The following is a 13,383-nucleotide window of genomic DNA, read 5'->3' as shown; positions in this document are numbered from 1 at the left end:
ATTGCTAGTTTGGTTGGTGTTTTGCTCTCTATGGCTTGCCTAGCTCAACTGGAGTTAGCACTGCTTTCCCTTCTGAGGATGGCCTAATCACCAGCACATTCTTTTATTTTTTTAGCAGTGCCTCCCAAATTGAAGGAAATGAAAAACCAAGAGGCTGCTGTGGGTCAGAAGCTAGTGCTAAGGTGTGAAACCACTTCAGAGTACCCTGCGCTCAGATTCAAATGGTTAAAGAATGGAAAGGAAATTACCAAAAAAAACAGACCGGAAAATATCAAGATCCCCAAAAAACAGAAGTAAGTACGGAGACGTTTCTGACAAGCGCGGCTGGGAGGGGTGGGGAGAGCTGTTCACCAGAACACAAGTGTTGAGGTTGTTAATTGCAGTATAAGAAAGCTAAAAGCTGTGCATTACAGAGGAAGAAAACTTAAGGAAACAGGCGCTGATGTTATTTTTCTTGAATGTATGTATGAAGTGGTAGTATGGTACAAATATTTCATAAATAATTTTCCCTTTTTGATTTCTATTTATTCTCTGATACCTAAAGGCTGTAATTTAACCAGTAAACCTTGGAGACAGGCCATTTTAAACTACTGACAAGAACAGAGGTACCTTATGTTTATTGTCTAAAATCCAAGAACATTTAAAATCATCAAAGCAATGTAGATTTGGAAATATTTTTAAGATTTGCTTTGTAAGCAGTATGGTACTTAAGAATGGCTGAATGCTCTCTGCATTAGCTTCAAATGCCTTCTTGCAGAACAAGGCACGGGTCTGGCAGATGTCAGATGGGTAGCAAAACCTGCAAATCTCATCCTCTTTGCTGAGGCAAAATGTCCCCTACATGTGACTGATGACCTGTGCCAAAAGATGATCTGGTGCCTAGTTTCTGCAGGGAAGGGGAAGAACCGGTGCAATGTGTTTTCCGCATTGATACAGGAGAAGGCATTCGGTGTTCCGTCTCTACCTTGTTACTTGGGCTAAAATCTTCCAGTTGTGGCCACTCATCCATCAAAGCAAGCCATGAAAAATCTGAACACAGCCCTTCACTCTCACTTCTGCACTCAGTAGGCAGGGCTGCTGTCTGCTGCATTGGGCCATGCTTTCCCTTCGTACAAGGCAAAGAGGATTTGGGGTGGCTTCTGCAAGAGATCTTTCCTTCCAGGGTGTCAAGTGCCTCCATTCTTTTTGTCGGGTGTCATCTCATTAGGCAAAACAGCAGTCAAAAATCAAACAGGTGCTTGACCTTTCAGAGTTACTTGGGTTGAAAACCAGATGTCCTGCCCTCCCTTGCAGTTTCTTGCACCCCAGCCTGGGGCACAAGGTGAAGCAAGAAGGAGGGCAGAGCAGCAGCATCGCAGCCCCCGTGCCATGGTCACACAGACAGCAGGAAGGAACCTGTGATGTCTCGTTCCAGCATTAGTGAAATGGAGCTGTTTCACGTGGCAGGTAGCCTGGCAAATTGTCTGGACCCATTTGCAGGGCCATATGTCTCTGACAGAGTTGAATTTTCTGTCTGTTCTGTAAAGAAAATGTTCAGGTCAGAGCTTGGCCCTCAGATTCTCCAGCAATGCAGTGCTGCCTGTGCAGGGCAAACAGTATTTTCTCCTCTTACATTTTGGCTAATGCTGATTGACCAGACTCACTGAAGCCAGGATTTCGCCTTCTGGGGCTGGGCTTTGTCAGTTCAGCATTGAATCAGTAACTGCCAGCTCCCTTCTTTCTCTTTTTTTTTGCCCCCCCCCAAAACTAAGAGGAACTGGCACAAGAGAGAGTAGCTAATAGCTATTGACTAGAGCATGCACATGGAATGTGTGAGACTGTTCTTCAGGTTGATGTGCCAAAACATGTTTAAAAGTCTCCAAAAGAGACATAATGAAAAAAATTAAAATTGGACCTTTTTCTAGAAAGTGGAAATCTGAAGTCCTGTTCCCCCACTGTCAGTGGGTAGAGTGCAGGCTTTGACCTGGATTTCACACTTCTTTATGCTACCCCAGCCATGAGAGTATCACTCATCACTGGAACTCCTCTATTTTCTGTTTCAAAACAGAAATGTCAGTGTGGAACAGAGAAGCCCTTCCAGTTAGAGATATGAAAGTCACTAGATGTACAGTACAAAAAATTGAAAGACAAGGGATGTCTGCTGACATCTGAGGGATTTTCCTTGCCTTTCTACTTTCAGATTTTAGTTTGGGGACATGTTAGTGCTTTGCCATTTCTTCTTTTGCCATTTATGTGTAATTGCAGGACTTCCACTTCCAATGTGAACAGCTTAAGAAGAGACAGAGTTTATTTCAATAAAAAGTGGGGCAGGCACGTGTTCTAAAGCTAAAGGAAAATGGGGATAAATGCAGTGCATATGGATGCATAAAAAGACATGCAGATTACAGTAAACAAAGCCGCATTAAAAAGATCCCATCACAAATGAAAGGAGTATCAATGATCAAGGAGTTTTTTCCCAACTTATTTTCTGTTTTTTTCCTGACAGCACATTGATAAATCATTGTCATGTTCATATGCTGCCATATTGTTGCAACAAGCATTTTAATGTGAATTTTTTACTATTGCCAACTGTGAGAAACATCAACTAGGAAGGTTAGAGTAGTTGTTGAGCTGTCTGCAATTAATGTCTATTTTAAAGGTCAAATGGCTACCTAAAACATAGACTATGTTTCTGAAGAACTGCTAGCATGCAGGGTACCACAGTCTTATTGACTACTTCAATACAAACACTTGAGAATAACACTTTCTACGTATTTATAAAAGCCTCACAAAGTTTTTAAGTAGTGCCCGATGGCCAGAAGTGACTTTTGGTAACGTCATATTTTGCAAGAAATCCCCTTTCTCATTGCATGATGGCAGAATAAAACCTGTGCATTGTTGGGAGAAAAATAAAACGTTTCTGAGTTTTGGCTATTTAGCTTTAGTATTTTTAACAAATTGCAAAAATATCTGGCAGAATGATGATGTGTCTAGCTCAGGAATTGAAAATTAAGACCTTAGCTTGGCAACTGGAGTAGTTGTGCAGCTTAGTGTTTACCGGGTGCATTTGGCCAGGGTGAGTACTGCTGGTTCAAAAGATTTGCAGAAATGGGGCAGATGCTGACTCTATTTTCCTAGTTTTTTAAGAGTTTAGAAGACTCTGTGGCAATGCAGGCTTCCTCAAAGCTTAGCCTTCTGAAGACTGCCTTGAATGTAAAATGAACTCGGGGCATCACTCCTCTAAGCTCGCTGGGATGATTTCAAGGTGGTTGGTTCAGAGGGCACAGAGCCCCAACATGCCATGACATGACAGTACAGCAGGTGAATGACGCTAAATGACCATGCACCATGCACCTTCTCATTACACTGGAAAGCCAAGAGAAACCAAGTGAGTTTAAATTTTCATGAAAGGCATTTAAAGCACTCACTTTTTACCTCAAATCTGTCATGGAGTAAGAGCACGCAGTCAGCGAGCTTCTGCTGCTCTTCTGATTGCTGGTGATTCTTGATGCCACGATTGATTGATTTGTGTGTCCAAGCCCTAAGCTATTCCTTTGTGTCAGTCGAGATACAGAAAAAAATCAGACACCAGAAAAGGGCTTTTCACCTGCTAGTTAACTTTCCCGTACCTGTCCTCTTGTACTGGTAACATTTCGTTTTCCTTCCCTGATTTCAAACCCAGGTGAAGCCTGCACATTTTTGGTTTAGGTAGAGTGCTATACAGTGCCAGACTCCTTTGTCAGGGTTGGATTTTTTCTGAAGAGGGAAGGTGTTTGCCACTTTACCTAGCCAATGCCTTTGGATGCAATAGTGCATGAGAAAACTTTGTGTGCAAGTGCCCTGTACCTTGGGCTTCATCCAAGTTTAGCCTGGATATTTGCCCGCAGACAGGCAATTCTGGATGACAGATGGAGGCTGGAATCAAAATGAATTCAAGCAATCAGATAAGGTGGGCTGGGACTGCATTCTGCAGATGTATTTCTTTCTCTTTCATATATGAATACAAGCTTCAGCAGTGTCATAGTGGCAATGAGCTAAAGATACAGCAGAAGCAGATCTTATAGGGGGAGACATTTTTTAGTGTAGTGTGGTATAGATTGAGAAAAGGACAGGCATACAAGTACAAAATCCCTTATCAGGGGCTTTAAGTGAGTACTGTTGGAGTACTGTATTGCTAGGGAGCTGCTTAATTTACAGCCGTTAATGAGTCATCTCCTGCTCTGACTTTTTTGAATTCTGTCCTGATGTGTCTCAATAGTATTCTTAAGGCTATAAATATTCATATTATTTCTCCTGCTCTCACAGAGAAAACTCCTTACAGTATTTTTCTAAAAACAAGAGTAAATTTGGCTTGTTATAAGTATATTTGTAAGAAATATGGTTGCTTCAGCTATTTTAATAAAATCTTAAAGTTGTAAAAGGAAGATGCAATTCCGCACCTTTTCCCGTAGGTATCACGTAAAACAAAGAGAATAAAAATAAATGTACAGGGCAAAGAGTTTCTTCTTCTAAAAGCCAAGAGTGCCACAAAGGTGGTTTGCATCAATATTACTTAATATCATACAGAGAAGAGACTGCAGCAGACATACAGTGAGTGCCCAAATGAAAGTGATACAGCTTAATCTGTGCTTCTTGCTTATCATTGGGTAAACAGAGTCCCTCAAAAAACTGAGCTTGTTTACATTGCCTTTTGAAGCACTCTGAGGCTACAGCCTGCTCTCCGTCTAGACAAAAGTCTGCAAGCAGGGCTGAAAGATAACCTGCGGGATATAGGAAATATTACGTGTCCATGCAAGCTATTAGGTGGTGTAGACTACTGCCAACTGTTCCTGGGCAGGCCCTCAACAGGCTGTTGCAAAGGCAGATGTGTAGGTGACTGACAGCGAGGTTAAAGAGCAGGCCATTTCTACTGTGGTAGAAGTATAGCTGTTAGTCAGGTGCAAAATTCCCACCCAAAGAGACAGTAGCTTTCACCTTCTGGACATTTCTGTCAGAGTCTCAACCACATTTTTCTCATATATTCATGGTTGCCACAGCTACAGTCTGTTCGTATATGCCATCTGAAATGCAGCCCAGTTAATTAATTCAGCATTGGGAATTGAGCTCCTAACATTGCCTGAGAAGGGAGCCCTGATAGCCAGCTATTCAGTTGTTTACCGTTTGAGCAAGCCTGAGCAAATTGCTAATCCTAGCTTGGCTGCTCCTCCTTCTTGCAAGCCTAGTGTCCTCAAGAAAGCAGCTCCCTTTCATGACATGAGGGGAAACTCTAGTGATGTCAGTTTCTACCGGAGCTGGGGTCCACCTAGCACACTGCTCCTATCCCATGAGGACCACAGTGCTGACTCCTCCGCAGCAGGACCTTTGCGTGGAGGCAGAGAAGGCTGAGCTGCTGATAAGCAGAAGTTTCATAGCGGATGGGATGGTTTACTGTGCTGGAAGGAGGGATGGCTCACACGGGGAGGGCTGGAAAGTGGCATTGAACATTTTGATTGCTCCAGAAGCCCCCTACTTGTTTCTGGTCTGAACCAGCCCTCCTCAATGGTTCCCAGAAGGGGTAGCCACATGAGATTTCTGCATGGACAGTTAGGAGACGTGGCTGTCCTGAAGCAAAGCAGCTCCCCAAACATTGCGTAGCTCGGCACTCATTGCTAGAATGCTGGTGACTATGAGCTTTTAGAGTGAAGGACCCCTGCTTCCTGGGGATCAGTTGTTCATGCTGGGGTAGGCAAACTTAGGGAAGCCAGTGCTCGTGCACTCTACTAAGTGACTATTCTGTAGATAAATGGGCAGGCTTTGCTACAGGCAAAAACTTCCCCAAAGCACTTCTTTTAGACAGAAACTGGGAACAGCAATAATGTGTGTATTTTCCCCAAGCTAGTCATTCTCCACAGTCTAGGTAATGGGATTATTGCCATCACATGAGTTGGAGACCCCTTGAATGACACCAGAACATGTTCGTAGCAAATTAATGGGTAGGCAGGAGTTCTGCATTTTAAAATCTAATCTTAAAACCTTGGAAACTGATTAAATTATGTCTCTGAGCCAGGAACAAAATGTAGCTTCATGCAAATTGTGCTCCTGCCATAATTTTTTGTTAGCACTGGAGAATGATTTACTATTGGGGTTTCAGAGGTTATTAAAGAGAGTGGTGTGTCCTAATCTCATGATTATTTAGTCAGATGTTGAAAACTACAGTACTCACCCAGAACTCTGCTGCTGGTGATATGAACCTGTAGGAAAGGGTAATCTGTTTTCATATTACACATATCTCTGTGGCATCTGGATAGCCAACAATTCAGCTGAGAGAGGAAGGTTGTTTCTCAGATTTCCTTTAAGAGCAAAGACTCCTCTCAAGCAGAGAAGCATAAACAAGTATCTTCATTTCAGTTTGTTAATATACCTGTTTACCAGCAGCCTGTAAGATAGATATTTTTTTATTCTACTCCTGTCTTTCAAACCTGGATAGTGTTAATCTGTCAGTAAGAATGGAAGACAAGACTCTGTTCAGATGATAAAAAAGAGTGCATTAATTGATGCAGTGTCTGTTACTCCGGTACAGGATGTTTACATGTTTTTTCTGATTTCACAGGAAGTACTCCGAGCTTCACATTTACAGAGCCACATTGGCCGACGCTGGGGAATACGCATGCAGAGTGAGCAGCAAACTAGGGAATGACAGTACTAAAGCCAGTGTTATCATCACAGACACCAATGGTAAGGCTTGGCTCTATTTTACTATCGCATTCAGAAAGACCATGTATTAAAGCTGCCACCAGGACAAAAGGGTTTGGAGGAGGGGAGAGCTTTGCAAGTGAAGTGGAAACACTGAAATCTATTAGGTGTGCTTAGAAAATTAATCAGGCCTGACTTGTCTGCTGTGTATTTGAGATGTTCGATTGTCCTTACCCAGAAAACTGGGATGCCTCCTACATATCTCAGGAGAGATCAGCATTTTCTGCGAGACACTCTTCAACACCAAGCCTAAGACATGATCTAGGTAGTCAGGACAAGAAGAGGATGAAGGGAAGAGAATATTGTGCCAATTCCCATGGTATACATGAGTAGCAGAGGTACTACGGGCCTGTGGGGAAGCTTTCATTTAATCTAAAACATGTCCTAGTCTGAACTTCTAAACGAGCACTCCTCTCTGTCTTAAAGTAATATTTGCATGGCTGTGATTGCCACCATTTTTACTTTCACAGATATTGGTGCATTTTTCTTTTGATTTCTAAAATGGTAAAGACAAAGGCACTAATGTTATTTGAAGGCATATTATTCAAAGGTATTAATGTAATTCAGATACTTTAATTCAGGTACTGCGATTTAAATTTATTTCTTGAGTAGCAGAGATTCTCATGAGGCAGATAGCATTTAGACATACCCAAATGATTTACAATTATTGTAGATTGCTATTTTTGTAGGGCTCCTTTCCATTCAATTTGTGGGAAATTCCATTTGCTTCTGACAGAATTTTGTGGGTGTTTCCATTGTACACAAATGTTTTAGCAGTGTGGTTTCTCCTTGCGAGTGCTTTGGAGGCTGCAGTTCAGCTGAAATCTTGTTTCTTAAGTGTGACATTGACTAATTCAGCTTGATAGTTCCAACTCCAGTGTCGAGCCAGTTCTGTGCATATCTGAGATAGGTTTAAAGATGTTGTTGCAATGGGAATTTACCAGGGATGATTTTCTGTTCCACATTGTGCTCTGAAACAGGAGATAGGTATTTAAATAAATAGAAAAAGAAACATAAACATTTGCCACTGGGATTTGTCTTCGGCTATCTGCTGTTTTGTGGTCACACGGTGATTGCTAGACTGTATTCACTTTGTGTATTTGCTATTCTATTTCATCAACTGAAGAATCTCAAGTGCTAAGATTTCATACTAGCTATATATAATTAAATAATCACGATCAGATGTCAGGAGACTGATAAAAAGTATCAAGTGTTATTTACCAGACTGTTATTAGGAGAAAAAATGGGTAGGTGTTTCTGTGTAGCTTTGTAAATGCTTTTGGTTTCCATGAATACAAATTTTGGTTGCTCATTAGCTGCTTACATGGAAAGCTCCTATACTGTTTCCAAGATACTGGAGTTTTCAGTACTCAGCTGTAGGCACTGTGCCTGGGCTATGATACAGACAAATGTAAAAAAATGCTTGGGCATCCTCTATTACTTTCTCAGACAAGGAAGGGTGATGTGGCTGGGGAGTGTATGTGGGACCTCATTCCTATGCTTCATGATATGGATTTTTCAACTTCTTTTGGTCTGTGCTGTATAACAGCAAAACAGTCCTGCTGCAGGGAGGTGGGAGCTTGGTTTTGAATCAAAATGTTTGCAGGCAATCCCTGTTACATGAATTTATAACTGATACACTAGAATCTGTCTAATCTTGTTGTGAAACTTAAGTTGTTTAAAACACAGCCGTGCATGCGAACTTCCTTGAATTTGAGAAAACTTGAATCCTTTCTAAACCTGGTAGCTGACTCTTGTCTGTAAAGATCTGAACTGGAAGTTCAGTGAGATCTGAACTGAAACGTCTCAGTGATATTTGATAATGTAGAATCAGGCATGGCAGCATTCATTGGATGTATTCATCAGTCGTGTATATTTGGTGGCCACACATACATCTGAGATCCCTCTGCTTATTGTTGGTTATAAATTACCAGCAAAATTGTTCTTAATTTTCCTCCTAACGATGGAATTTTCCACCTGGATTTGAGGAACAGCATGGGCAACATCTGGTGACTTAAGAGCAATGGATCCCTAAGGCCTCGGAGGGCAACATCTGCTTTGCAAACAGGGACAGACCCCCTGCATGGGTGACCTCCTCACCCCTCCTTCCCCTGCATTCACTGACCTCTTCCCCTTGCTAGCTTAATGACAGATTTGGGATCCAGACTCGGTAATGAGCCCTGAAGGGCAGTCATTACTCAGGTCCTATATATCTGTGTGGTCCTGTACTATGCTTAAGAAAACGAGAGGGGATTTTTTTTTTTAAAAAAAGCAGCATATTTAGCTCTTAGTTGTTATTTCCTGCCAATGGGCTTTTTGAGAAGATCTTGGGGTCCAGTGCAGCCCTAGGCCCCCTGTAGAACACTGGTGTGTGGACATCTGAGAGGGCTGAACCGCTCAGGGTAAGCAGAGAGGTTTCTTCCCTCCACCTCCAGTGTGCAGAGCAACAGTGGGGTAAAGAAAGATGCATCAAAGCGCCTGACTTGCTTGTGGTCGTACTGACCTGCTCTGCTATGTGAACCATAATTTTAATTATGACCTTTAATTTAATGATCCCACCTGGTCATGTTTGTGATGTGTGCCCTGCTATCTGAAAACTGGATGCTTCTTTCCATTTCTGCCGGGTGCTTTAAGATCGAGGGTAGATGAGGTGGTGACATTTCTGGGCATGGAGTTATTTTTCTTTCCACTGAAAGATTAGTGCTTTTCAGTATAAAAATCTTGGGTTTAATTCCCTAGAATTTTGTCAAACTTTAACTATTTTAGTTGAAATTTTCTTTGCTGGTGTATGCCACAAAAGAGAAATCTAAGGCCAGACCAAAGGTCTATCGTGCATGATGTCTTGTCTCTAACATCAACTAGCACTGGGCATTAGAGGAAAAAAATACATGAAGAACAAGGCAAATGTGTTGGCGTTTTTGCCCACAGAACTGGAAAAGCCACCCCTTTACCTCTAAGGTCACATGTCTGAAAATCGCTCATTTCAATTCCCTGCTCCGAAGCACAGAAAAATTATTATTTCTCAAGAAAACAACTGTGAAAAATTCTTTGTTGTTTTCAGTGAGCAAAGAGCTTTATTTCTCCCTGATCTCATTCCCAGAAATGGTAAAATTTTCTGTCTTAAACAGTAATAGATAATGCAATAATAACTCCTGTCCTTACTGCCTTTACTGTTGTTATGAACATTGCTGTTAAACTGCCAAATTTGCTCTTGTGCAAGTTTTTGCTACATATAAATACACACACAACACTCACAAACTATAGTAACCTACATAGACTTTTAAATGTTCTTATTTTTACTGAAAGAAACATAAAGCCTTGTCTATAGAGCCATATGTGTGGATTAAAAATGCAACAAATACAAAAATAGGTAGACAAACACTATTTTTACCAGTCTTAATAGCAAGCAGTGGGAGCTATTCTGTTTGCTTTTAAATTTATAATGAGTATAACTTGCCCACAGGATATGAGCTGCCTTCTTATTTTTATTCACTCCTATTCATGTGTGCTCCCCTAAGAAAGATTGCAACTGAGGTCAGAATAGAGGCATGAAGTTCTCCTGGAGTTGTATAAGTTGTGCACGGGTTTGCTAATGCAATAGTAACTGCTTTTTTGCATCCTAATTTGTCACTTCTTGCAGTGAATTTTTTCATGGACTTTCTCATGAACATAAGACCTTACTACGCTTAATAAATAACACTGAGAAAATACTTCATACCACAGCCAAATCTTTCAATTTCATGTTTGAAGACTTGCTCACAAAACTCCTTGTTTAGAAAGCTAGTTAAATGACCTTGATTTCTAAAGTATTGAGCATGCCGCAGCTTCAGATGAACGTGGTGTCAGTCTTTTCCATTAAAACCAGTTGGCCTAAATCTTTTGCCTCTCTAAGGATGTTTGCTATGCGCAGCATGACTCAGGGTGCAAAAGGGTGGATTCCTGCAGAGGTATTTCAAAGGTTAGCAGTCTGTGGTGCTGGGTTGTGTGCAGGGTGTTGTGTGAGCACTCATCCTACACGTCTGTGCAAAGTGAGTTGATGTAGTTTCAGTCAGCAGTGGGGGTGGCTGGAACAACTTTGCCTGGATTGAAGGGAACAAGAAGTGCTCAGGTGATCTGTTCATGTTACTCAAATGCAGGCGGAGTTAAGACTTGATAAATTCATTAGCTACACAGTCAGTGGCCGGTGCAAGCCTCTGGTTTTGCATCCATAGGAATTGCTGTGGCACTAACAGCTACAAGTTGTACGGTAGTCAACAAGAATCTGATATTCATCATTTATTAAACTTTAGTTTGCTGTTTCTCTTCTGAAAGTAGCCAGTAGTTTTATCTTCAAGAAGATGGCAAAGGAAAAAGTAAATAAAAACAATATCAAGCAACTAGTACCCGTAGAGCATGTGGCCAACTATGAAATACTACAAATGCAAGACATGTCCCTTCTACTCATGCATTGTTCTGTCTGAGATTTGATTAAAGCAGGAGATCAGTGTATCTGTTCTCTCTCTAGCATAGTTATAGGTGACCTAGGCCATAGTTTGTTTTTAACTGGCTGGCATAATGGGTCAGATTCCCAAATGGTGCAAATCAGCATGCCTGGACCAACATCACTGATTTGGGCCTCCACGTAGAAAAAATGTGGCCATCACTCAGTTTAGCATAGCAGTTCCCCTAAGAGTAACTTGGAACCTTTCCTTGCAATTTGACATACTTGAAATGAGGGCGGTGCTCTTTTAATCTGATGCCGGGCAGTAGTGTCTTGGAGAACCAAGAAAAAGGTAAAAAAGCACAGTAGTTTTAAGAAACAAAAAGTCAGTTTATCCATTGGGTCTCCCTGTGTCCACATGTGCCTGCATGCCTCTGAAGTCAAAGACTATATCCTTACCTTCTACACACCTACTCACTGCTTTGCCATCTGTAGGCTGAGTAATAGAGGTCTCAGATACTCCCCTATTCTCAGGGTGCGTTCTAGCTTGTGTCATTCTTCGTGTAATTCAGAATGTGTCGTCTGAATGGCACAATCAATGCAAAAGGGTTAAGTCTGATATCACTGCCAGAAGGTAAACCTCAGGATGACAGCTTGTCTGCAGCTCTACCTGTGATGTTCGTTGTGTTTGAATCCTCCTCAGAGCCCAGGCTGTTGTCCCTGTCAGTGTCCTCAGAGCCACTGTGAAGGCCTGAACCAAAATCCATGAGTTCAACCAAATCCCTTCAGTTTGCTCAAGCAGGATTTTTGCATTAGGCCTTTGGCAAACTAATTGGAGGGAAAAAAGGGCTGTGAGGTCATGCAGAGGGCTCTTCACAACAGCAGCTGTTGGGCTGTTAAATGTTTGGTTATCCCTGGAGAAAGTGTGTCTCTTGAGGAGGCGAAAGACCTCCTGCCTCCCTCAGAGGCATTACAGCAGACCTTGTTGGCCAGGGACTAAGCTGTCTCCTCTCAGCAGCCCAAATAAAGCTCCCTACCTAGAAGGATGGATCCAGATACCAAGCCCAGAAAGGTGCTGGGTTGCTGTGAGTCCTGGGGGGGTTGAGTGGGCTCTTGTCTGTCTTGCCAGAGGAGACAGCAAGAGATGGAGCTGGCCAGAGTATTAAGGAAATGAGACTGAGAGGCTGCAGGGACCTGTCCCTTAAAGCATCCCCAAACAAGGATCTCTTGTTCATCCTTCAATATTTTTACATAAGAAAGCTCTAGCACAAACATACCTGATTTCAGCAAACAGCATTTCACCAAAACTAAGTGCTCCTAGAAGTGCCAGGGGACAGAAGTGGATGGAGCATTCGAGGTAGTGGCTCCTTGTGAGGACTTAAACATGATGATGAAGATGGGGCTGTGGGCTGCCTTCTCCATACCTTAGCAGACTGCAGCAGAAACTGCAAGCATCATGACTGAAAAATGCTTCCAGCTTTTCCCCTTCAGGCAAGTATTGATGGCCCCCAGCAAGCAGCCTCTTTTCTCTCTGCTTTTTGCGTTCAGATGGCTTGTCGTGTGGATCTGCGCTGGCCTTCTCAGGTGGAGTAAAATGCCTCTCTTACCAATGTGGTGTACTGTCCTCTGTAAGCAATACATACAAATTTTGCGTCTTCCAAATGTTAGCATCCACTGTGAATGTTGCTAACATGAATGTTACTGATGGCGCCTGATAACATGTGGCTTTGCCACATGTTTTCCAAACAAGTTTCTCGGCGTGTTTCAGCTGTGGGAGGCTCTGGCTGTATTTTCGACTGGCAGGGAAGCTTCCCAGCCAGGTGGGCTGGGGAGGCAGCATTAAGAAATGCTCCGTCAAGCTCAGCATGGGCACTAAATGGAACATGGTTTCTTTAACAGTGAAACAAAAATTTGCTCCAGTTGTGCCAGATGCTGAGCTATGCAGCAGTCAGACCTGTTCTGTCTCCTGTTGTGACTAAAAAGGTTAGTTGCTCAGACAACCCAGCTGCACAACAGCCAATTGCCTCCATACCCAAAAAAAGGTCCTGAAAGCTGCGTGGCTACAGGCCACTGTGTTCCAAGACCTAGTGCAAAGGTTTTGACCTCAAAAATTTTACTTATGATACCAGTTTCTGTGCCACACATCACTGGCTGTTAGGGAAATGCTGCATAACATGCTCTCTCACATTAGTGAGATGAAACGGGGACATACTGCCCAGGCAAACAAAAAATTTGCCAAATAAAACTGGACC

At 42.3% G+C, this 13,383-nt stretch overlaps 1 protein-coding gene across 8 annotated transcripts in view; it reads left to right on the top strand.

Moving 5' to 3' along the window:
- Nucleotides 1-13,383, top strand: part of NRG1 (neuregulin 1) — a 498,771-nt gene that overhangs the window by 344,024 nt on the left and 141,364 nt on the right. For 5 of the 8 annotated variants that reach the window (XM_075410881.1, XM_075410884.1, XM_075410883.1 and 2 more), the window contains 2 exons: nucleotides 119-293; nucleotides 6,569-6,693. In XM_075410881.1, the coding sequence (XP_075266996.1) occupies nucleotides 139-293; nucleotides 6,569-6,693 (280 nt within the window). In that variant the 5' untranslated portion in view covers nucleotides 119-138. Of the gene's footprint in view, nucleotides 1-115; nucleotides 294-6,568; nucleotides 6,694-13,383 lie in introns of all 8 variants that reach the window. The other 3 variants (XM_075410880.1, XM_075410878.1, XM_075410879.1) reach the window with 1 other exon arrangement.

This window comes from Opisthocomus hoazin, chromosome Z, assembly GCF_030867145.1.
Source record: "Opisthocomus hoazin isolate bOpiHoa1 chromosome Z, bOpiHoa1.hap1, whole genome shotgun sequence".
Classification (NCBI taxonomy): domain Eukaryota; kingdom Metazoa; phylum Chordata; class Aves; order Opisthocomiformes; family Opisthocomidae; genus Opisthocomus; species Opisthocomus hoazin.
The sequence above is the reverse complement of the archived record's forward strand: the minus strand, read 5'-3'. Positions and strand labels throughout refer to the sequence as shown.